The sequence below is a fragment of the Pteropus alecto genome, unplaced genomic scaffold, assembly GCF_000325575.1.
Source record: "Pteropus alecto unplaced genomic scaffold, ASM32557v1 scaffold3, whole genome shotgun sequence".
NCBI lineage: Eukaryota > Metazoa > Chordata > Mammalia > Chiroptera > Pteropodidae > Pteropus > Pteropus alecto.
In genome coordinates this window covers 14,487,900-14,512,457 of record NW_006442484.1, presented here as the reverse complement: position 1 = coordinate 14,512,457, position 24,558 = coordinate 14,487,900, and the positions used below count along the sequence as shown (strand labels likewise).

General features: G+C 32.7%; 1 protein-coding gene across 1 annotated transcript in view; it reads right to left on the bottom strand.

The window, feature by feature from the left end:
• The window catches only part of R3HDM1 (R3H domain containing 1), a 168,817-nt gene that overhangs the window by 59,058 nt on the left and 85,201 nt on the right, over positions 1–24,558 (bottom strand). Inside the window, exons 10-18 of the mRNA XM_015596445.2 lie at positions 22,191–22,299; positions 22,006–22,101; positions 19,978–20,015; positions 19,846–19,896; positions 19,512–19,738; positions 17,169–17,423; positions 14,821–14,969; positions 8,925–9,248; positions 2,522–2,645 (exon numbers count right to left, since the gene is read on the bottom strand). Of these exons, the coding sequence (XP_015451931.1) occupies positions 2,522–2,645; positions 8,925–9,248; positions 14,821–14,969; positions 17,169–17,423; positions 19,512–19,738; positions 19,846–19,896; positions 19,978–20,015; positions 22,006–22,101; positions 22,191–22,299 (1,373 nt within the window). The remainder of the gene's footprint in view (positions 1–2,521; positions 2,646–8,924; positions 9,249–14,820; positions 14,970–17,168; positions 17,424–19,511; positions 19,739–19,845; positions 19,897–19,977; positions 20,016–22,005; positions 22,102–22,190; positions 22,300–24,558) is intronic.

Genomic DNA, 24,558 nt, shown 5'->3' with positions numbered 1-24,558 from the left:
TCTTATGAACAATGTTTTATCAATAAATTTGTCAAGTTAGATTAAATGGGAAAATTCTTTGAAAGCTCACTCAAGAAGAAAGATAACTAATACCCACTATATATATATATATATACATACATACACACATATACAAATATAAATTACGGAGTCAAATATTTCTATTCATCTGTGAAAAAAATCAGAAATAAAAACTGCCTTGTCCATCTCTCAGTGTATTTTACTTTTCTATTAGGGTACATATAAATATAAATACACACTTTTCTGTAAGCTTTGACATGAAAAAATAACCATCATCTAACTACAAAAAAGTCTTTAAGTTGTAACTTTTTAAAAATTTGAAACCCTACAAATTATATAAAGTGGTTCAATATAATTACCAACACAATACTCGGCATTGGCACTACCAAACTTTTCTTTAAAGGGAAATTTCTATTGTACTTATTAGTATAAAAAATTATGTCCCTTTTATTCTTCAAACGAAATGAAATTTAATTAACCTAAGCTGTAAGAGGATACTGTATAAAATAACTAGAAAGACCAACTCTAGTTATTCAGATGTTCTCTTTCTGTGCCTGCATTATCCAGATACAATCTAACTTACTGCTTCCTTCTCACCATAACTAGCATTAGAAAAAACTCCCAAATTAAAATATGACTGATGATAAACACATGCTGTCACACAGATATTTTGGCTGTCAATTAGAATTGTCATTTTCAGCTGTTTTCCATTAAGTGGGAATAATTTTTGCAAAGATGCATTTGTATAAGCATATTGGTCCAACCTGTGATTAAAAGTTTTAATTTTGTAGGCAATTTGACAAAAATTTAGCCATTAAAAACAACAAAACTAGTAAGCCCACATAAATACAGAACAAAGGATCTTTGCTTGCCCATTAATAGTGTATTGATGAACTATATTAATTAGTCACACACAAGGTATCTGAATGGGGAACATGAGATAATTTTTTTTTTTATTATCATGACATTACCTATAATCCATATTATAATTTTGGAAGAAAAAAATTAAAACAAAAACAGTATGAAAAATCAGTAACACGCCCAGAAAAACTCAGAAAATAATTGCTTAAAGAATAAAACAACAATGTATTAAAGCTAATGAGCAGTGTCACAACCAATATTTCTATGTATAAAGAACAACTTTTGATGCCCTTCAAAATTATGGTATTATACTAGTTTATATTACAAGTGGACTGTATAATTAAACATCAGGAAAACTTGAAATTAAAGAGTCATATTTGAGACAGAGGACAAATTCTGAGTCAGCTAAAATGATTAATGTTTGTACTTAACATCCTTTGGAAGAACATCTGTCACACATAAAATACAGGGCCAGCAGCACACAAAAGGAAGAACTTAAATACTAAGTCCAAGACAACTCCTAGGAGCAACAGATTGAGGATCTGGAAGTCCCTTGCAGGGATGATAAGTAAGAATCATATGTTGTAAAGGAAGTTGGAAAGCCACTACGATCAATGAAGACTACACAGATGAGGAGAAGCAAGAACAATTCTCATTAGACTGCTCAGTGCAGATGTCTTCCTCCTAAAATTGCAGCACTCCTTAAGAGTTCCACATGATATAAAGAGCAAGAAACTGCCTAAGTAGAGGTGAAGGGTTATGTGGCCTTGGTAAGTCCCACTGACATAGTCTGAGAGCCTCCAATGGTGACAAGTAGCTAAAAAGCCTCCAAAGAAACCAATAAAAATTCTACTTTAACACCTAAAGTTATGAAAGGCTGAAAAAATACCTTATTAAACATCTGGGGCAGAACTACACATCTAGGTAGGAAGAAGAGAGAGAAATGAGTTCAGTAAAATTAGTAAGATAGTTTTATAACTGTGATCAACTGTTTTCATTGAATGCTTAAAGAAAATTTGAAAAGAGCAGAAGGAAAATCTTTTGAGTTTTAATATATTTCATGCCTAGTATTAGACTGCATTTGGTTTAAAAACACCTTTCACTATACAAGTAGCAAACTGAAAAACAAAACAAAAAAAGATGCGTAAGAACATTCCTTTTAAAGGCATTCCTACTGAAGTTAAGATATAAAAAAAATTTCACTAGGCTAGAGTTCTCAAGCAAAGTTAGGTGGTTTTGGTTAGCTGTTCAGGAGACATCTTAACCTGCCTTGCCTCTCTTCTGTTGTAACCATGGGTAGACTACCAGGGAGCAAAGAAGGCTTCAACTAAATGGCAGTGAGCACCAGGAAGCTGCTCACCAAACAGCTTGGCTTGGTACCATATTCTCATCATGGCTCCCAACCCTTTAGTATATAAACCTGACAGTGTGGTATTTTCTGGCAAGTGCTAAGATTTGCCCACTCTTTTAATCTCACTGGTTTGCATATTTATCTATATGCACATATCTGAGACTCTCGATAGACTAAGTGTAGCAGTATCTTCATACAATCAGTATCTTAATACAATACTGAAATAAAGTGGGATGAAAAAAACAATACTCACAGCTAAGAATTAATGATCTCAGAAATACTACTCACCTGTCTGCTGTGCAGGCTGTGGCAGTGGTTGGTTTAGATGTGAATTGTAATGGACAGAAGGGACTGGGCGATACTGAGGTTGACTGGGGTGATAGTGGCCTGGAGCACAATAACAGGCTGGCATCTAGGATAAATATTGAGGGAAAAAATAAATTTTCTTGTAATAAAAATTTTTTTCTGTGAGGAACATCAGAGTATAAAGAGTAACAATTCTTTCCAACACCAATCACTTGAAAACTGATTTTCTTAGCTTTAAATTTAACTGAAAATTGTTTAAAAAATTTCAAACATACAGTACACATAACAAAAGACGCCTAACAATATGCCTACCAATTAGATTTAGTAGGTTTTTTTTGGCCTTATTTGTTTCAGATTTTCCTCTATCTTATAAAACCAAACAGTACTGAAATAACTAAATGCTCACTCCAACATTGCTTTGCTCTACATCCCACAGAAAACCCATTATCCTATAGTTGGAATACATCATTACTATAAATGTTTTAAAACTAGTACCCATACACCTATATATATATATACGTATATATATACACACACATATATACATCTGTTATCCATACATAAAATTATTGAAGATTTAAAAAATTTACATTTATGGTACCCTACTATAATTTTATGAAACTTATTTTTCAATTAACATTGTTTTGAGACTATTTTGGTTGAAACATGTACCGCTAGCTCATTCAATTCAACTGATGAACAGCTATCACTGTATATATGTCAGTTTAACCATTAATGCACAGTTGCACTGGTTCCATTCCTTAATTTTTCTATTAAAATGCCAATACAAAATTTATTTGTCAATTATACCTAAAAAAGGTGGAAAAAAAATGCCAATAAGACTAGCTTGATTTGTTGTTCCTTCCAGAGCTACTAATACCAGGTTTGAATTTCTTTTAATCTGATCCAGGTTGGGGTAAAGTATAAATAACCCTGTCATGTAGAAGTATGTGGTGAGTTAAGTTTACTAGGTTAATGGGCTCTTTCAGGCCCTATTCTTCTGATTATGTCACTTCTAAAAGAAGAGAGGTCTATGGAGATCTTAAGAGTGCCCATTTCATCTGGAAACCAGCCAAGCACAGAATTTCTAGATCAGTTATAAGCCAAGAATCTCCTAAATTTACTGTAATATTCTTCTGTCTTTGAAACATTAGACACACTACATATATGATTCCTTAATTTTTTCTGGAGATATCAACAATCAACAAATGTATCCTGATTTCAGATCTTATCCGTTATTAATACTCTTCAGTATGTGTGTATGTGTATAAATAATATTTTTTTTTATCTTAAATAAACAAAAGACATCACTGTTTAAGGCAAAAATTGTAATACTATTTTTGGTTATAATGTATATATGTAATATATACAGCACAAACAATGGAGAGAGAGTAAATAGAATTATATTGCTAAAATGACTAGTATATTTTACTTGTAGTTTCATATGAACATGAAATAGGTTGTGACAAGCTAAAGATACATATCATACTTCGTAAAGAAACTACACAAACAAGATTCAAAGGGCTATAGATAAAAAACAATAGAAGAAATAAAATGACACACAGAAGAGTTCAGATAATACAAAAGGCAGGAAAATAAGCAGATAGAAATAAAATACAGATAGGACAAATGGAAAACAAACAGCAATGTGGCATACTTACATCTAACCATATCAACAGCCATATTAAAGATAAAAGAACTAGACACTCTAATCAGAATGGACAAAACAGCAAAAATAAATTATATACCATATGTAAAAGACATACTTTAAATATAAAGGTTGCAAACAATTTTGAAAAGAAAAAAAAGAATGAAGTTGGAGGACTCACACTTCCTGATTTTAAATCTCAGTACAAAGACATAGTAATAAAACAGTGTAGCACTGACGTAAGATAAAAATAAAGAATTGTGTAAAAGTGAGAGACCAGAAATAAACTTTTGCATGACTGGTTAACTGATATTTAACAAGGGTACTAAGACTATTCAGTGGGAAAAAAATAGGGTCTTCAACAAATGATGCTGGAACAAATAGATATATACATGCAAAAGAATGAAATTAAACCCTTACCTAATACCACATATAAAAATTACTCAAAATTGTTAAATGACCTAAATATAGGAGCTAAAATCATAACACTTTTAGAAGAAAACAGGGATTAATCTTCATGACCGTGGATTTGGCAATGGATTCTTAGATATGACACCAAAACCATGAGCAACGAAATGAAAAAGTGGATCTAGTGGACTTCATCAAAGTTAAAAAAACTTTTGTGCATTAAATACATTATCAAGAAAGTAAAAGGACACAATCTACAGAATGAATATATCAGCAAATCACAGAAACATAAGGTTTCAATATCAGAAATACATAAAGGACTCTTAAAACTGAACAAAAAGACAAACAATCTGTCTGGAAAAAAAGGCACCAGGAAAACAGCTGGCAGTTCCTCAAAAAGTTAAACATATAATTACCATATGATCCAGCAATTGTACTCCTAGGTATATACCCAAAGAAATGAAAACAGAGTCTCAATTAAATACATGTGCCTACATATTCATAACACCACTACTCATAATAGGCAAAAGGTGGAAACATTCCAAATCTACTATCAATGGTTGAAAAGATGAACAAATTGTGGTGTACACACACACACACACACACACACACACACACACACACACACACACAGGCATATTATTCAGCTATAAAAGAAATGTACTGATAACATGCTACAATGTGGATTAACCCTGAAACATTACATTAAGTCAAAGAAGCCAGATGAGGAATCTAACATATTGCATGATTTTGTTAATATGAAGAATTCAGAATAGGTAAATCAATAGAAACAGAATGCAGATGAGTGGTTGCCAAGGGCTGAGGGGGGTAGGGCGGGGAGAATTGGTAGCAACTGCTTAATGGGTTCTGAGTTTTTTTCTGGGGTGATGAAAGTATTTTGGAATTACAGAGAGGTGGCGGTTGCAAAACACTGTGAATGTACTAAATGTCACTGAATTATTCACTTTAAAATGCTTAATTTTATGTTGTGTGAACTTTATTTTAATAAAAAAAAACCCTAAAAAACAAAAAACAAAACACTAAAATTATAGAATACCAATTCTTTTCAAGCACACATGGATCATACTCCAAGAGACTATATGCTGGAACATAAATAAACGAAGACAAGAGATTCCAAAACAATGAAATCTGAGAGTAGATTCTATGACTATATGAAATTAAAATAGAAATTAACAGGTATCAAGAAAGCCCTCAAATATCTGGAAATTAAACAACACACTTCCAAATAAATTATGGGTTAAAAAGTCACTTGCAAAAAAGAGAAAATGTTTTGAACTAAATGATAGCAAAACACAACATATTTGAATTTGGGGATTGCAGCTAAATGGTGCTTAGATAGAAATTTATACCATTAAAAAACTTATACTGAAAAAATAAATAATCTAAAATCAATGATCTATGCTTCTACCTTAAGAAACCAGAAACAAAGGACAATGTTATACCCAAAATAAGTAGAAGGAAATGATAAAATAGTTTAAATAGTAAGTGAATAATAAAATTAATAAAACCTTCAGCTGTTTTTTTAAGATCAATAGAATTGATAAATCTCTAGTTCAATTAGTAAAGGAAAAGAGAGAAGACTGAAATTACCAATATCAGAGAAGATAGAGGAGATACCGCTATTAACCCTAAAGATTCTGAATGTATGAAAAAGGGATACTATGAGTAACTTTATGCCAATACATTCGACAAGAGAGATGAAACTGATACAAACTACCAACTTTGATCCAAAAAGAATAAGAAATTGGAATAGTTCTATATCTACTAAGAAATTGCATTTGTAATTTTAAAATCTTCCCTGAAAAAAATCCCAAGTCCAAATGGATTCATTAGTGAAGTCTAGCAAACGTTTAAGAAGCAATAACGTCAATCTTATACAAATTCTTTTAGAAAATAAAAGGAACAATGTTCAACTTGTTTTGAGGCCAGTGCCACCGTTACTACAACCTGAAAACGACATTACAAGCAAACTGTAGACCAATATCCTTCATGAAAATCCTTAAGAAAATATTAGCAAATTGAATCTAGCAATATATAAAAAAGATACTATATCATGACTAAGTGGGATATGTTCCAGAAATAAAAGGTTTTAGCATTTAGAAGTCAGTCAACATAATTCACTGTGTTAATAAAGGAGGGAACAGTCACCTCGACAGATGCAGAAAAAACATTTCACAAGATATAATATCCATTTAGTATTCACGATACTCTCAGTAAACTAGGAATAGAAGAAAATTTCCTCAACCTGTTAGAGGGCATGTACAAAAAAAACCCACACATAATATTACAGTAAGTGATTAAAGACTGAATTCTTTCCCCTAAGATTGGAAACAAGGAAAGAATATGTACTTTTAAAAACTTATCTTTACGTTAATACATGAATTCTGTGGGATAAGATATTTGCCAATGATACATCTGATAAGGGGTTAGTATCCAAACTATATAAAGAACTCATACAATTTCACAACTTAACTCCCCCACCCCCCAAAACAAACGATCCCATTAAAAAATGGGCAGAGGACCTGAATAAACATTTCTCCAAAGAGGACAAACAGATGGTCAACAGATATATAAAAAGATGTTCAACATCACAAATTATCAGAAACATACAAATTAAAACCACAATGAACTATCACCTCAAACTTGTCAGAATGGCTATCATTAATAAATCAATGAACAAGTGTTGGTGAGGATGTGGAGAAAAGGGAACCATTGTGCACTGTTGGTGGGATTACAAATTGGTACAGATACTATGGAAACAGTATGGAGGTTCCTCAAAAAATCAAAAATAGAAGTAGCTTATGACCCAGCAATCCCATTTCTGAGTATTTATCCGAAGAACTACAAAACACTAATTCAAAAAGATATATGTATTTCTATGTTCACTGAATCATATTTACAACAGCCAAGATACGGAAGCAACCAAAATGCCCATCAATAGATGATTAGATAAAGAGAATGGTACATTTATACAATGGAATATTACTTAGCCATAAAAACAGTGAAATCTTACCATTTGCAACAATGTAGGTGGACCTAGTGGGTATTATGCTAAGTGAAATAAGTCAGAGAAAGACAAATATCATAAATGATTTCACTTATATGTGGAATCTAAAAAACAAAACAAAACAGAAACAAACTCATAGATACAGAGAACAAACTGATAGGTGCCAGATGAAAGGGAGGTTGGGAGAGTTGGGCAAAAAAGGTGAAGGGATTAAAAAGTACAAACTGGCAGTTACAAAACAGTCATAGGGATGTAAAGTACAGCACAGGGAATATAGCTAATAATATTGTAATAACAAGATAGATGAAACTGATACAAACTACCAACTTTGATCCAAAAAGCATAAGAAATTGGAATAGTTCTATATCTATTAAGTATGGTGTATGGTGCTAGGTGGGTAATAGGCTTATCGGGGAATCACTTTGTAAGTTATATAAATGTCTAACCACAATGCTGTACACTTGAAACTAATATAATATTAAATGTCAACTGTCACTGGGAAAAAAAATGAATTCTAGGTATTTTACTTCCCCTTGTTGTGTTGAGTATATTTAACACTGGAGCCCTTAGCTATGCAATAAGGCAATAAAAAAAAATAGAATGCATATAGATGGAAAGAATAATATATACTGAAATGGTCTATTTAGGCAATCCTAAGTAGTCTATCAAAAAAGTACTAGAATAACTGAATTTTTAGAAAGTCCACAGAATACAAGATAAATAAAAATCAACTTTGTTTCTATATGTCAGCAATTAATAAATAGAAAATGATGTTTAAAAATAATCTCCATTAGAATACTTAAAAACATTAAATACTTTGGTTATATATAATATAATATATGTAATACTTGTCTAATGAAAACCGCAAAACACTGTTGAGAAAAATTAAGGAAGATCTAAGTAAATGGAGAGAGATAACATGTTCCTGCACCGGAAAATTCAATAGTGATAAAATGTTAATTCTCTCCAAACTGATCTATTTCTTCTTGAAATACATAATTTTATTTTTATTGTACATTCACTTTATTGTTTCTCTTAAGTTAATTAAAACAAACAAACAAAACCCTCTCAGAGTCAGAAGGAAACTCAAAGATCACATAGTTTAACTATCCAACTTAAGTGTCTACTTGTCATGTGGTTATCTTGCATGAACTTCAAAATCGCAAAAGAAAATGATGACAAGCTTTATTTATACTATCTCACAAATTCTTCCCATGTGAAATTAAAAATAAGCTCTCTAACATTAACCGATCTTAAATGAGAGGCTTCGATAGGGGAAAAAAGATGAAAAAGTGATGTACCTGTGGTGAGGGCTGCTGAATGTATCCCTGCTGCTGGAGCACAGACTGGCTGACATGATGACCAGAAGCAGAGTAGCCAGCAGTAGGGACTGGCTGCCCAGGTGGTAGGGGAGGGGGAGGAGGTGGCGGAGGAGGAGGGGGCGGGGGAGGAGGAGGGGGTGGTGGTGGCGGTGGTGGAGGAGCTGCTGTCATGATATAACCAGACTGCTGTGGGGACTGAAGAACAACAGTGGACTGGAACATGGTAGCATGAGGGTCAGAACCATCTGCAGATGGCTGGCGGGCAAGACTCATGTGGCTAAACTGAGATCCAAGGGTGTCCTGCTAAAAAAAGAAAAAGTCAAATCAGTAAGCCTTCCAAACACAGACCAAACTTATCTCTTATATTAATTAAAATGAAACAAATATGAAGAAAATTACTTCATATATTTTAAGATGAGTTGCAGTAGTATATACTATGGAAATCATATCTACAATGGAAATGATTTAATAAAAGAATAGCTTCAAAAAAATTAGAACTCTAAGGCAGGAAGGTAGGAAAATTACAATATTGTCATTACAAATTACTTATAAAATACATATGATGGAAATGTATAGCATGCAGAAAAGAATACAGTATAACAACATCTCACAATAATAAATGAAAAAACACTTATATAAATGAAGATTAAAGGCACATTAGGATGTGGAAGTAAAACTGAACATTTATATTGTATGATTAATTTTCTAAAAGGACTTCAAATACCAGGTAACTAGCAAGGCACAGGACTAATTACTTCTCACTTTAAATCATCGCCCCTCTTCCTAGAAGGCAAGATACATCTTTGTATCTCCTATCATACCTAACAAATATACTAGCAGAAATTAAATAAAATTAAAATCCGCCTACCCTGGTCTTTTTTTTAATTTCTCAAAAATAATTTGGCCACGAAGTCTATTCTTCCCTAGTGTTTTTCAGTCTGTTCTTTAAGTCAGATGTTAGACAAATGTAATCTAAATGACAGTTTCCTAATGCTTTTGCTACTTGGTGAGCAGGCAATGGTGCCCAGCCAATATTGGGCTATGATTTAGATGTCATCTGACAAATGTTTCCCAGACTCAACAACAGCATAAAGACCAGTTCTGACTAGTCTAGTCAGTATCACTGAAATGAAAATCACAGGGTTAAATGGCATTCCCCTGCTGCAAAGGAGCCACAGATTGGCAACAATATATACCACATTTTGCTAAGAGGAAAACTGGGAAAAAAGTTACTTAAAAAATTGTGGCCTTATTGAGTTGTCAGATCTAACTTGACATGTCTTCAATTTCAAGTGTGCTGGTTTTTGCAAAATAAATTAAGGCTATACAGAAAGGACTAAAAAAGGGGAACCTGATTTAATGATTAAAAATATATGGTTTTACTCCACCCAAATGGCTGTTCTGACATATTCTAGCGCTATTCTCCTAACTCAATGAACAGTTTCAAAATATACCTAAATATGCCTACTAGCTGTAATTACAAAATAATATGGCCAAATATTTTCAAAAGAGATGCCATAACTACGTACTACCATTAGAGTCATCTTGGCAAAAGCTATTTTCTTATTCCAGTGATCCGTTTTTCAAAACATTTTTGAGGCTTTTATGCTATTCTTTTTTATGTTGTCAACCTTCTCAATGCTGACAAAATTTCATTTTTTTTCAGACTGGAAGTGAGTTTTGAAAATCATTCAGAGCCAAGGCTGGTAAAGAACGTTGCCTTCAGCTCAAAACAAAAAGACCCTTAATAAAACAAAACGTTTCTAAAAAGTGTTGAGTGACTTTAAGAGATAGCTTGTAATTTAACAGGGAAAGCAATTTGAAAATGTGATGGCTATGTACTTTGAGAAATCACAGCATCACCGGGAAAAGTACGTAGGCTATTAGGGAGACTCATGTTAAGGGAAAGAAACTATTTCATGTTAGGCACTATGCAGGAGGTACTTTAACTTTATATCGCTGTCTCATATGCTTAGTGACTATAGAAGGTCACAGAGCACACATGGCAGTGGTGTAGCTAAGCTCTTATGAAGAAGTATAACTTGGGACATGCTTTGGATTAAAGGAGGTATCATTACTTTCTAGTCACAAATTAAGTAGCTAAAGATCTTCCTTGAAAATATACTTAGGAGGAGGTCTTATGTAGTTGTAAGCTTCAGTTCACCCTGATAACTGGTACTAAGTCAACTGGACCTACGGCACTGGGGAAAGAATAGAAAGCTTAAACCCAGATGAAAGCCGCCACTCCAGGATTGCAGAGAGCTACACTGACCTCAATGAAAAAATTAGTTAAAAGATGTTAGGACTAGAATAATCAACCTGAAGATTATTTCATCATGAAAAGGAAGGAAAAAATTAGGGTTTATACAATCACTGTAATAAGCTAGTATAATAAATATTTTATGAAAGAGAATTTATTTCTAATACAGGTTAGAAATATTTTTTCAGTATATATTCTTGACTTAAAAAAAATCAAAAAAGATCATATCACATTAATCACATTCACAAGCCTTTATCACACATCCACCCACAGAAACAATGCAGGAGGTGAATAGAGATATAGTACCACGGAGTATTGCTGGGTGGGTGAGACTGGCAGGAGCGGGGATGGGTAAGGGGCTGTAGAGTACTGAACAGGCTGTGAAGAGGACTGCAGAGGACGAACAGGCTAAGGAATAACAGGTTGGCAAACAATGTTAATGTCAGAATAAAATGTTAGAAGAACTGCATAAAATGGAAAGTTACATTTTTGACAATAGCTTAAACTACATTTATAAAGTAATCTTAAACACAACAACATAGGAAACAACAAAAACAAAACTCAATGAAAATTTCTGAGAATATATCTATGCTTAAATTTAATACATAATTAGAATTTTTTTCATAAAAAGATTAGATTCACTGAAACAAGTAATTTAGATGGTTCAAATCCTATTATCTAACCGAGACCCCTGGTTTAAGTTGGCAAAAGCAAAACCAATTAAATTATCCTTACTTTCTGGTTTGATGAAGGGGCAGCTCTATTTAGTTATATAACACTAAATAATAAAAGAAACACTTCACTTATTATCAGACAGCAATAACTTACATAGCATCTTTGCCAACTGCTCTATTTGATAATGAACGATGAGATATTAAATTTTGGTACCAAAATGCATAACTTTTAGCAATTTTTAAAGAAAAATGTACTGTGGGTACCATAAAGAATAAGAGCCTAAAGAAGAACACAAACTTACATAGAGGTGCGCATGCGTGCACCTGCAGACCTCCCAACAAATCCATCTCTTTTATGTAGGAAAGATAAACATTTTCTTTTCCATCTAAAATTTTTTATTAAGAGAGTATATATTAGGAGCTGCAAAACTAGTTACTTAAATTTTTTTTTACTAATGGAATAATCCTGCATTTCAGGAAAATAAAGGTTTTATGTTTTCCTGGGGGCACTGAAAAAAATAGGTGTTCTGAACATGAAAAATGTTTTAATTATTTCTAAATCTTATAAAATATAGCTGACCGTCCATAGGTTGACATTGGCATATGATTTAGTTTCCTAATCTTATATTTATACAGTTTATTACAAAAGGGGTAATATACATTTGGCTTAAAGACTATTATAATCCATTTTATTGATGGCAATCAGGCTAAGGTAAGGTAAGTGGTCTGTGGAGAGCCATGTTAGCAAGCATTGGAGGAATCCAGGTAATTTTATCTAATAAAAACTCTTAGTTTTGATATATATGTATACATGAATCTCCCTCTGGACAGTATTTCCAGAGAGAATATTTTAAAATTTCAAAATAAACTACCTGATTAAGATTGCCCAGAGAATAATCTAAATAAGGAAAATTCTTATGACAACTAAGACATATGACAATGAGTTGCATTTATACCACAAGATCAACACAACAGTTTCTAAAATTATGAAAGGCTTAGTTTAGAATCCCACAAAAAAATCTAGAATTAAAGCAAAAGTACTTAAAAAGTAAAATCTGAAAGATCTGTAGAGTAGCCACTGGTTTTTCACTAACCTCTCAACTCAGTAAGCTTCCTAATGGATGACAGCACATATCACACTTACTGAGGCTTTAGAACTTCCAAGTATAGGCTATTCGATGTGTTATTAAGTCAGACAACCATTAAGATGTAATTTTCTTCTAGACAACTTGACCTACTATGTGTCATATGAAACAAAAGCTTTAGTCTGCTGGGGCATAAAATAAAGAGTACTATGAGTACCAAGAGTATGAATTAATGTCTCTGACAGGGTGTCAAGTGATAATGAGAAAAATGTGGGCTAGAAGACTGGCTGATCAAAGTGAAATTCTGACACCACTTAGAAAAGAAAAAGCCTCAGCACTTCCTTTTCCTACATTAATTGCAACTGGCTGCAAAACAACACCCACTTAAAGTGATTGGTTTTAAGAAATGTAGCCCATCTGCATGCTTTGGAAATCACAGCATTATTTTGTTTGGTTGTTTGAAATTTCATGGATGGATTATCTCAGTGTGCAAAAGATAGTTACTGAGTATCATTTGTTCATCAATTCTCTATTTTTGTAGCTGCTGATGAATTACTAGAAATGCCTGAAGCAATGGCAGGAAAATCAGTCGTGGAGTTTCATGCATATCCCAAGATTTCAAATTATAGTCCATTAAGGCATTTTTTCCTAAGCTTCCTACACTTTCATTTAGGATTATCTCATAACCAAATCAAAGTTATTTCTAAGAGATTATAATGTGAAATATATAACCACAGATAAATCCTTAAAATTTTTGAAGCTGCCAGACTAACATTATTTTCACTGAATGAAATGAAATGAAATCAGTCCTGTAAAGCTCCTAGTGAAATAGACAGTGCTGCAGAAGCCACCACATGATAGCAAAATGAAAGAAAAACACTTCAGGACCAAGTTGAATGAAGCCAAGGCACAGAAGAACAGGGAAGGAGTTTTATGTAGCCTAACAGGTACCTGAGTGTATGTAATCAAATGCGGTTGGGAAGTGGATATGACAGCCTTTGGAAATAGCATTTGATAACTTTATTAAACTGCTCATGTATTCTTTACCCCTGCAATACCAATGATATAACCTGAGCAAATATTTCAAAAATGAAATTTCTCCAGTTCAAGTTTGTCACCATACTTCTTTCACAAGAATTTACTTTGCATGTTTTCACCAGTGTATTATTCAGATGGTCTTACAGGAAAAAAGAAGTGTAACTAACTGTACAAACTGTCTTTGATGTGTTACACAACCTTCAAAAGACAGACTGAAATAAAAGTTCACACTGGTATAATCATGTTCTTCAAGAATGAATAGCACATCTACAGGGAAAAAGCTTGAATGTGAAAATGCATGTGTAAACTCTAAGTGTTTAAACAAATTCAAGATATTGTTAAAAGTGCTTTTAGGAATTTTAACTCGGGATGTTTTTGCCTCCTATCTCTCACAGGGTAGGTGGGATGGAGAGTACACTGTAGAACTTGAGCAACTCAACTCATTTTCTTCAAACTGCTTACTCTGTTGAATCTTAAAAAAAACTCACTTTGCTCACTGGGATAACCAACAACCTTAGTTTTGTTTTTATTCTGGAATCTTGTGCATTTCTTGCTGTTTTGAAATAGGATAAAATACCACACAGGCTCATGAGATACAAAATTCCCTCCTTTTCGAAAATATTCTGCATTTATTAGCTGAAAAGCCCTTGAAGTTAACCTCTCTTCCTACCAGCAGTGTGTGGAACATCACTGGTGGAGAATATTAAAACTCTAAAAGATACTTAAGTGGGCTATCTCAATTACAATTAGTGAATTTAGTCCCAAATATACAAAGGCAGGTGAACTTATTAGTATTACATAATCGTGGGTATGTGCACCTGTGAGAAAATGTGATTAGCTGCTTGCTGAGGTGGTGGGGGTGGCAGAGGTGGCTGTGGAGGTCCAGGCACTTGGGTTCTAACTGATTGTTGAGTCATAGGGGGGTTATACACAACTGGACTCCCATCTGGGTTTATGAAGGGCTGACCTGAAAAATTAAAAAAGGAGAAAAAAAATCATTTACAATAGAATTTGAATGTAGGTCATTCTAATAATTTACAATACATGTCTAAATCCTCATTCACAATTTTGAAGCCTCAAGTTTCTGAAAGCTAAAAGATTTTCTTAGCTTGGGAAGCATAGTCTGACCTTATATGAGGGTATTAATTGTTTTTATTTTTCCCACTTGAAGAACATTCAGAAATTCTGCTGCAATGTTTTACTATGAGGGTGCTAAATCTACTAAAGTTATTTTATAATACATAGTATTTTCTGAAAACTTCTGAATTCTGAAATACATCTTGCTCAAGAGTTCAGTTACAGGATTATGGTGCTTTAGTACTATAATACATTTCCGTTTTAAGAAAAAAAATGCTTGACTTGGGGATACTGGAAAATTATTAATTAGCCTCTATTAGGTGGTGAAAAATAGCTAATTTATAGGCCACACTGCATATATTTAACTAATAAAATTAAAACTGAATGAAAATTAAAATGGTTAACAGCTTCAAATTTCAAATTGTGGGCTTGATGGCAGTGTCCTTATTTTATAGCTTCTAACTTATTAAAAGCTGTAAATGATTTTCAAATGCTAAATCATTTTCTAAAGAAATCTTTTTAATTCCAGTGAGGTTTATTCACAGGTAAGAGAGAAAACTTTAATATTTATTTTGAGGCTTATTTTTATTGCTTACTAATTATTGGGGAGATATTTTAAGTACTGAGTAGAATAAATTTTACTCTAGATAACTTTTTATTATAATAAAAAATAATAGTTTTATTGTGGTAAAATAACCAACAAATAGAGATCAAAAGAAAATAAATCCCCCATAATCTTATAGTTAACAATTCGGATACCTTCTTCTAGATTTTTTTTTCAATGCACATATAAACAGATTCAAAAAGCAAAGAGGTCACTTTTAAACTTATTTAAAATTAAGAATACAATTCAATTTCAGGTTGATTAGTTTCTCATTCTATCATTCTCTACTCAATTAAATCTTTCATGTTATCAAAAACATATTAATGTGTTTTGAATGAAAAATAATAGGAAATAGTGAAATATTAAATCTTATATCCTGCCTAGGAAATCAGTAAGTTTAGTAATATAATAAACCCAAAGGATATGAAGATAGCTGTTATTAAGTAAAAACTGAATTTCTGATGTCAGTTATTTATGCTAATTAAATTCTTATAATAGAGACAAATGTTTGAATACTTTATCTCAAAAAAAGAAATGCAAATAAAATCTGAAGGCAGTGAGTTCCAAGCCATGGTTTTCTCTACAACAAACAAAGCGAACATTCAGAGACTGTAACACTTGCACCTGTATCCATCTTGCCCAACTATTATGAGGCTGATTTGACTATATCAACGAAGTCAGTGAATTTTTAAGGAAGGTTATCAGATGATTTAAAGTTGTTTACGTTACCTTACCAAATGATTGGGTTATGTTATTTTGAATGGAGACCAACACTTCTTGTGATGTTTAAAAGATCATATTTTCTCTATATGTCATTTTTGCCAAATGTACATAATGTATTATGATTTCATCTCTTTAGGACTGCTTCCTTAACTATAAATGGGGATTTAGCCTACCTAACAGTGTTGTTACGAAAATTATAATGTATTTAAAGCACCTAATACAGTATATAACACATAGTAACTGCTCAATATATGCAAATTATCTAATTGCAAAGAATATGTGTCAATATTAATTCAAAATGACTATCTATTTTCTTTTATTAATAAGATGTCCTTTAGCTTTTCCTCTGTAGAAAATAATTTCCATATTCAGAAGGACAATTACTTATAGGTTCTTTCCAGAGCTGTTAGATTTTTCCTTCTTTATGAAATAAATACTATGCTCCCCAGAATAAAGTTTTTATCAAATAAAGTTCTTTCAAAGGTGGTTGTCTAATTTCTGGGAAAAAAAAATTGTTTTTAAGTAGTTAGGCCATTATTTGGCATAAAAGATGAAGTCGCAAAGAGAAAAATACTTTCTGATGTCTTTTAACACTTGCTAGCCATGAGTGTTTTATTAAAGTTCTAGAGAAAATATTAGTTATGCATGAAAAATAAAGAGCTGATAACACGTATACAGATAAAACATTGAATACATATTCTTGAATTTTCAAACAACTCCTGATATCTCAACTAAAATAAACACCTTTTTTGGGATACCAACCTGTTTGTGGGTTGATCAGAATACTGCCAGGTGGTATGCCTGCCGCTTCCAAGGGAAGCAAAAAGAAGCTAGTACTAGGAGATGCGGCTTGCCCATTTAGGCCACCATCAAAGGAAAGAGAACTATGAGTGCTGACAGTTGGATAGACGACAGGTGCGCCATGAGAAGACTGGCTGAGAGCTGTACCTGGAAGAGGCTGCTGGATGTGAGAAAGAGAGCCCGTAGATGACCCTACACTACCAGAAGACTCAGAACCTAGGGGAGGAGTAATGAAAAATATGGATTTTTTAAACCTCATATAAAAACGCAGGTTTTAAACACATAACAATAAAATTCACATTGCATACCATGCAGTTACCACATAAAAGCATCAGCTATTTTTGATCTATTGTACAATTTTGCTTTCCCTCCCCATAATGAACAGGTTTAATACAGCAAACTGATCACATAAGTTGTCAGAGAAGTCATAGCTAAAGCATGCAACTTAAGCACATTTATAATAACACCAGCCACAGACAGTCACAAAAAGTACATTATCCACATTCCCAAAAGGACAAAGTTATATAAATTTTACCTTTTAGATTAACACCTAGGAATATACAGATTATAATTTTTCCCCAGGAAAAAGACTTTAGCACAGCCAAATGCCCCAAACCTCTTAAATCAGAAACCCCTTATCTATAAGAACACAGAAAGATTAAGAGTAGTATAGGAAATGACAAAAATGATAAATTCTCTATCCAGAGAAACAACTGTCAAGTTTCACTGCAGAATTTCATTTTCAGCTCATAATCATAGCATCTTCCTATAATGTAGTCACCTTTCAATTTTTTATCATATCAAGGGACAAAGATAGCATGAAAAATATCCAAGTACTTATATGAGCAACAGCTTCAAATTTCTCATTGCCCTTAATAAATTAATTTGATAATTTTAACTGCTCTTATGCCTACAATTGATTTCATTTTCTATTAATATAGTCTGAAAATGTCATGAACTTTAAGTATAATGGCTAAAGGTGAATAATGAGAAAATGAAAGAAAAATTTTGATAATGTAAACAGTTAATTATATTTAAAAAAACAGCACTGACTCTGGGAGAATTAATCTTTAAAGAAATAAACAAATAGGATATGCTAAACAGATTTCCTCTGAAGAATAACTTCTAAGTTGTGCCAAAATGACTACTGACAAGAATTATAATGTCATTTTTCCTACTGAGTTAGATAATATTTATTTTTATCTCTGAAGATAATACAGATAACGAAGAGTATATGTTCTTAAATGTTCTAATTTGGCAGTGTGTCTAAATGACTTTCTCATGATACATCAGTAGCTTTTTTCTGTTCTAATGACTAATTGACAATTTAAAAAATAAATGCATATTTGGTACATATACATATCGTATTCATAAAATGTACCTGTCTTTAGTAATATTCTATCATATACATTAGGACATTTTTAATATCCACAAAGTTAAAAAAGTGACAAGTACAATTCACAAGCCTTAATATTTAAAGCATTGAGTATAATCAAGGATTAAAAAATACTCTGTCACCTTCAAATATACATCTCTCCCTTCAATTGCTATCTGTACAACACCAAATGTCTAGGTTAATCCAAACAGGCTAAACAGAGGGAGCCATTTCTGCTGACTTTACTGCTTCTTTGGGATAAAAATAAGGATCTACAAAGACCCTAAAAGAAACGTGAGCTTCTTTAATATTGAAGCCAGTTGGTGAAAATGAAAAGGGGAAAATGTTATAAGCCTAAATGTTACATACTGTAAATGCAAAGAAGCTAAGAGAATGAGGATGTTATTGCAATTTCCACTCATTCATAACAATTACGACATACTATTTTTCTTTAGTTTTTAAATTACTCAAATATTCTCAGCAATTTTATGCATTTTGAATGGCAAATGAAGAACTTTATCATGAAAAATATAATTATAATTGACAGTATAAGCTGAAAATGCAATCACTGTTAAATAATCCTAGGTGAGAAGCCATGCCTTCCAACCATAAATAAGCAGTGAAGAATTTCCAACCACCTCTGGGCACTCAAACAAGAGATGACACTTCATTGAACCAACAGCCTGATTAAGTTAATGTCAAACTAAAGAATTCTTATTTTAATTGATGTTCGGAAATCTCTCTTGCACAGAGAACGAATCGTAATGTCAATAAACATACTACCGCTTAAGTACTTTGGAGGTGCTCCATGCTCTGCTGGTAGGAATTTTATATTTTAGGGTAATTACAAAAGCCATATGATAAATAAAGAGCTAAGACGTTAGGGAAACTAATGTTTTGACTGTACAGTTCTAGATAGATATTTATACCTGTTTTTGAAAGCCTGCCTATGCTTTTGCTGCTTCCAGAACTATCACCTCTTGTCAAGACTGAAATTCCACTGAAGCTGCTGGCTTTGGTTACAGCAGGCTTGAAGTTTCGGAGAGAGCTGTCGGAATCTGTGCTGCTCCAGGGTCGCGGTTCAGAATACTTCAGCTCATTCTCAGTGCTGCTTTGATGGCTATTTGTTGATCTCCCTGAAGCATCTTTATTAACTCTGTAATTTAGAAATAAATCTTTGAAAAGCTAATAGAGATAAAAATGAAAAGAATAAAGAAAAATGCTTTAAGTTTTCAATACTGCATGGAAACATGCTTCCAATACCTAAATATCTGGCGCCTCTGCTGGGTACTACTAGCATCCTCATCTTGGATTCTGTTGGCATTTTAATAACATTTTAATTTTTATTAGGATCAGTTAGACAGTTACTAAAAGAAATGTTAAAAATCCCCTCACCTTTTGTCAATAATATAATTCTCTTGGGAACACAGGGACTGAAAGAAAGATATAAAATGTTAAGCTTTTGTGAAACACATAATGCTATCTGTTAACCAATGATGACAACAAAAATCATGTGTAATATTATTTAAAAAGTATCCCTCCAAAAAATAAATCCGACGTGGTGACAAAAGTACACAAATAAATGATAATGGAGGTTTTTTTTTTGTGTGGCTTGGAGATACCATGCTTACTTTTAACAGATATATGTCTTGAAGCCATTCATTTTTGTGGTACAAATTAATTTAAAATTAAAATATTCTCTTGCAAACAAGTGGACACACTTTTATTACTATACATTCAAGATATATACCAGTCTATAGATTCCGTCTCATTCCTTCGATAAATATTTTGATCATCTGTGCTTTGGCTGTGAATGTAGCAGTGAACTAGCAGCTACGCCTCAACACAGCTTATGCCAACTCCTCTAATGCTCAGGCAATCATCAATTTTGCCTTTTTTATGACAACAGTCTTCTAACTAGTTTTCCAGCCACCAAGGTCACCAAACTATGGCCAGCCATCTGTTTTTGCAAGTAAAGTTTTATTGGAACACAGTCATGCTCATTCATTTATTTATTATCTGTGGCTGCTTTCACATGAAAAAGGCAGCTCTGAGGTGTTGCAAAAAAGACTGTATTGCTCGAAGTCTAAAATAATTATCATTTGGCCCTTTTCAGAAAAAGTTTGCTGAGATCTGCTTTAGCTAAAAGCGAACCTACCTTAATTGGCTTTTGGAGTCAAACTTTCCTTATTTCTTGTGTCATGTAGGCTATAATCTAGCTACTATGAATCTTTCAATTACTCATATGTCGAGTTCCCCTTTATCTCTGGGCTTCTGTAAATACTGACTCTCTACTTGGAACACTTTACTCCTTTAGGTCTTCTCTTGGACGCTAAGAGAAGCTATTGTCTCATTCCACAATTCTGGAATGAGATCTGTGGTGCTTCTCTGCTGTGTCCCTATTTTACCTTCAGGTCTCTACACAACTCACAAGTGATATCATCATCTGGCTACTCATCAAGGATAGAGACCTCATCTACCTTATAAACTAGAGAGAGAAATAAATCTAGTTTAGGCTCTGAGCTCAGAAAACTTGGGTTGAAATCCCTACTCTGTCATTTTCTAGCTGTGTATGGTCTTGGGCTATTTTACTTAGCCTACTGGAGCTTAGATTCGTTATCTATAAAATAAAAACAATGACAAAATCTACCATATAATCATTGTTTGGGGGATAAATTATTATAACTGTCCATGGATAAGTTCTCCAATGCCCAGCATAACACCTATTATAGGTGCTCAAAAGACATGTATGAATGAATATTTTAGATTCTTAACTGATAGTCTAGATTTTAATGTTTTTTTTTTTTTAACACAGGAAATTTCTATCTCTGACAGTATTAACACAAACATATATTCAGATATCCTTGAATAATAACCTAGTACTATACAAAACAGGTGCTTAACAAATATTGATAAAAACAAACTGATTCTATTCTCAAATATATGCATAAAATAATTAGCCACTTAAAAGTTCTCTTTCATATAATCACTTATAAGTGGAAAACAAAGGTTAATCTAAAAAAATTAGCTTTATTTTAAAAAAAGGAACAAGTTATTTATCAAGAGAAGCCCACTAACAAGTTGGATTTAGAGTATACATGACTTTGTAGATAGTGACCAATGTTCTAAATATCTCAAGTCTGTGAGAAATCTGGAAGAAAAAAATATTATAAAAACTATATATTCATTCCAATATACTGCTGTAGTCTCTAACTTTCAAAAAGTTTATATAACTGCGGCAATATAGTATTTTATATACTATTAAATTATTACATGAGCAAGACATCTCAAATTTCTAAAAGGTGACTTTATATGTAACAAACGCGGTTTAAAAAATGTGATCAATAGATTAAGGAGGAGTAAGTCCCTCTAATGCAATTAGTGTATATTCTAACATGAAGAGCTAAAATTAATAATACATACATCTTGGGAAAATATACGGTCTCTAGCTCTCTGGTACTCTTCTTCTCTTTCTTCTATAGATTTGCTTCTTCTGTCATCTTTCAAACGTATTCTCATCTAAATAAAAGAGAACAATTAATTCTTGGGAAAATGACCTGCTGGTTTAAGTCCTGCACGTTTAAAAATTTCCAATTGTGCTATGTTACCTGGTTATCATCTTTGTCAAAGCTAGAGTTATCTCTCTTGAGGATATATCGTTTCTGAAAGTCTTCACCTTTATCATCCTTAATATGTTCATTAAATTTCTGATCAGGTCTAAAAAAAAAAACCAAGGGAACAAAAACGATAATATACAATATTTATAAAAAAGTTAAATATAACACTTTATGAAAAATAATAAGTTACTATTCACTAGTGCCATTAATAGATATTTATGTTATCTCATTTACTCCTTACAATAATCTTATAACAAATATTAACTACTCCTTGTTATGTGTAAAAGGCCATATGAAATACAGTGTGGGCTCTGGAATCTGACATCTTGGGTTCAAATATTCAGTTTTACCAATTTAGTTGCTTTATGACTTGTACAAGTTACTTAACTTTTATATTCCTTAGTTTCTTCATTTGTAAATGGAAATTATAGTATATCTATGTCATAGTGTTGTTCCGAAGATGAATTAATAAACAGCACTTAAAACAGTAAACAGCGGAAGTTTGTTATTATAAAAATTACTGAGAAAACAGGTTCAAATGGTTTAAGCAACTGTCTAAGGTCAAAGAGTGAGTACATGACTGAGACATAAGTTGGAGCCCTTGTATGTAAGACTTAAAGCCTATATGTCCTCTGCTTTGCCTCCTCTACATCTATGAAAAAATTCTGGGGCAAATAAAAAAGTACAGCACAGCATCACATGTTACACTCCTATAATACCTGGTTTGGTGTAATATAATTGAGAGTATTCAAATGTTTTGTGGTTGAATGAGCTACAACTTAAGAGACTACTTCAAAATGCAACCAAGTTACTAAGAATTCTTAATTACAGCAGGGTACATCTTTGTTTTATGCTAATTGAAAACAGTTACAAAAGAGAAGTTTTTTTTTAAGAGTTTAACATTGTAACCTAAAGTAATGATTATAAAATCTTAATATATTTTATGGATGATTGGTCTTTCCTCTATGGAAATGTTGTGAGCTCTACTGAGATCCAGAAGACAGTCATATGTTTGTGGCTTTTGAAAAATTATAATTCTGTAAAATTTTACTTTCTCAAATATATTCTCAGCTTCAACAAATTAATTCACTCAATACTCTTGTGACTTAAAATCCTCTCATGAAATTGGAATTACTTTTATGAAATATACAAAAATATATCTGGAGGTTATAAAGTCTAACTGAACCCCCAAGTAGTATCTTACACATAGTTTAAAATATATTATATAGTCACGTAATATATTATGAATATTATAAGTAAATTTCTACACCAAATAAACCTCAATAATGACACTTTCTGCATACCGACGAGACATTTCAATATATACAGTACTCAAGTAACACTTCCAAATATTTGTTTTAACTTAGTAATTTTTTTAATGAAGTACTGTATCTACTTCCTGTCAAATGATGCACAAGAAGATTTATAAATGAGTTATCTAAGCTGAAGAAATCTCTTTTAAAACATACTTAGATAAGTGAAACAGAGAGATCTCCACATAAAAATAAAGAGTAAAAACAGTTTCATGACCAAACTGATGAGAAAAAGATTGCTTTTTTTAGGAGTCTGAAAGATATCTATTTAGTTCTGATGATGGCAGTATGTTATTTTTGTCACATTTTTGCTCTGATTACTTATATCGACTATTTTTGTAGCTATTCAAAGTCACACTTTCTTATTCGAGTTTTTACTTGGGTGAGAGACTGTTATTCCAAACTGAACTTTAAGGTTTAACCAAGGGCCTGGCAACTTTTCTAAGAGCAGCTGGATTCCCACATCAAATAGCATTGGCAGGCATTTCAGCTAACCTTAAGACTGTCTTACCTCTTTCTCTTATAGATGCCTCAATTTACTGCCCTGCAATCGCCAACTTCCCGCTCCATTGAGACACCCCAGTGGACACTGGGTTGTTGACATCCATAACACCACTGGTTCAAGGCTGGAGCGGGTAATCTGCCTATGAGGAAAAGGTAAGTTTGTTTTTATTCAATGTGGAGCAGATCTCTAAGGTTTTCTGATTTATAACCTTCTGCATATTCCAGAAGATATAAAATAAGAATACAGTGTAACTTCAATGATCTGAAATGTCTAGTTATAATTATGCTACTGGTCCATTCCTCTTTAAGTATGCCATAAACACCTGTGTTTGGCTAAAATTTTGACTACCCTGATAAAGAGAACCCTAAAGCTTTCTGACATCATTCAAAGCATTCAAATAACTGAGGTTACACTGTATTGAAAACCTTAGAGAGTCACCAGTCGAAATGTTAGTCAAAATGCCTGCTAATGTGCATGTGCGTGGGTATCCAGCAGCTCTGAGTAATGCTGAAAGGTACTGGTTAAATGAATTAGAGTTCTA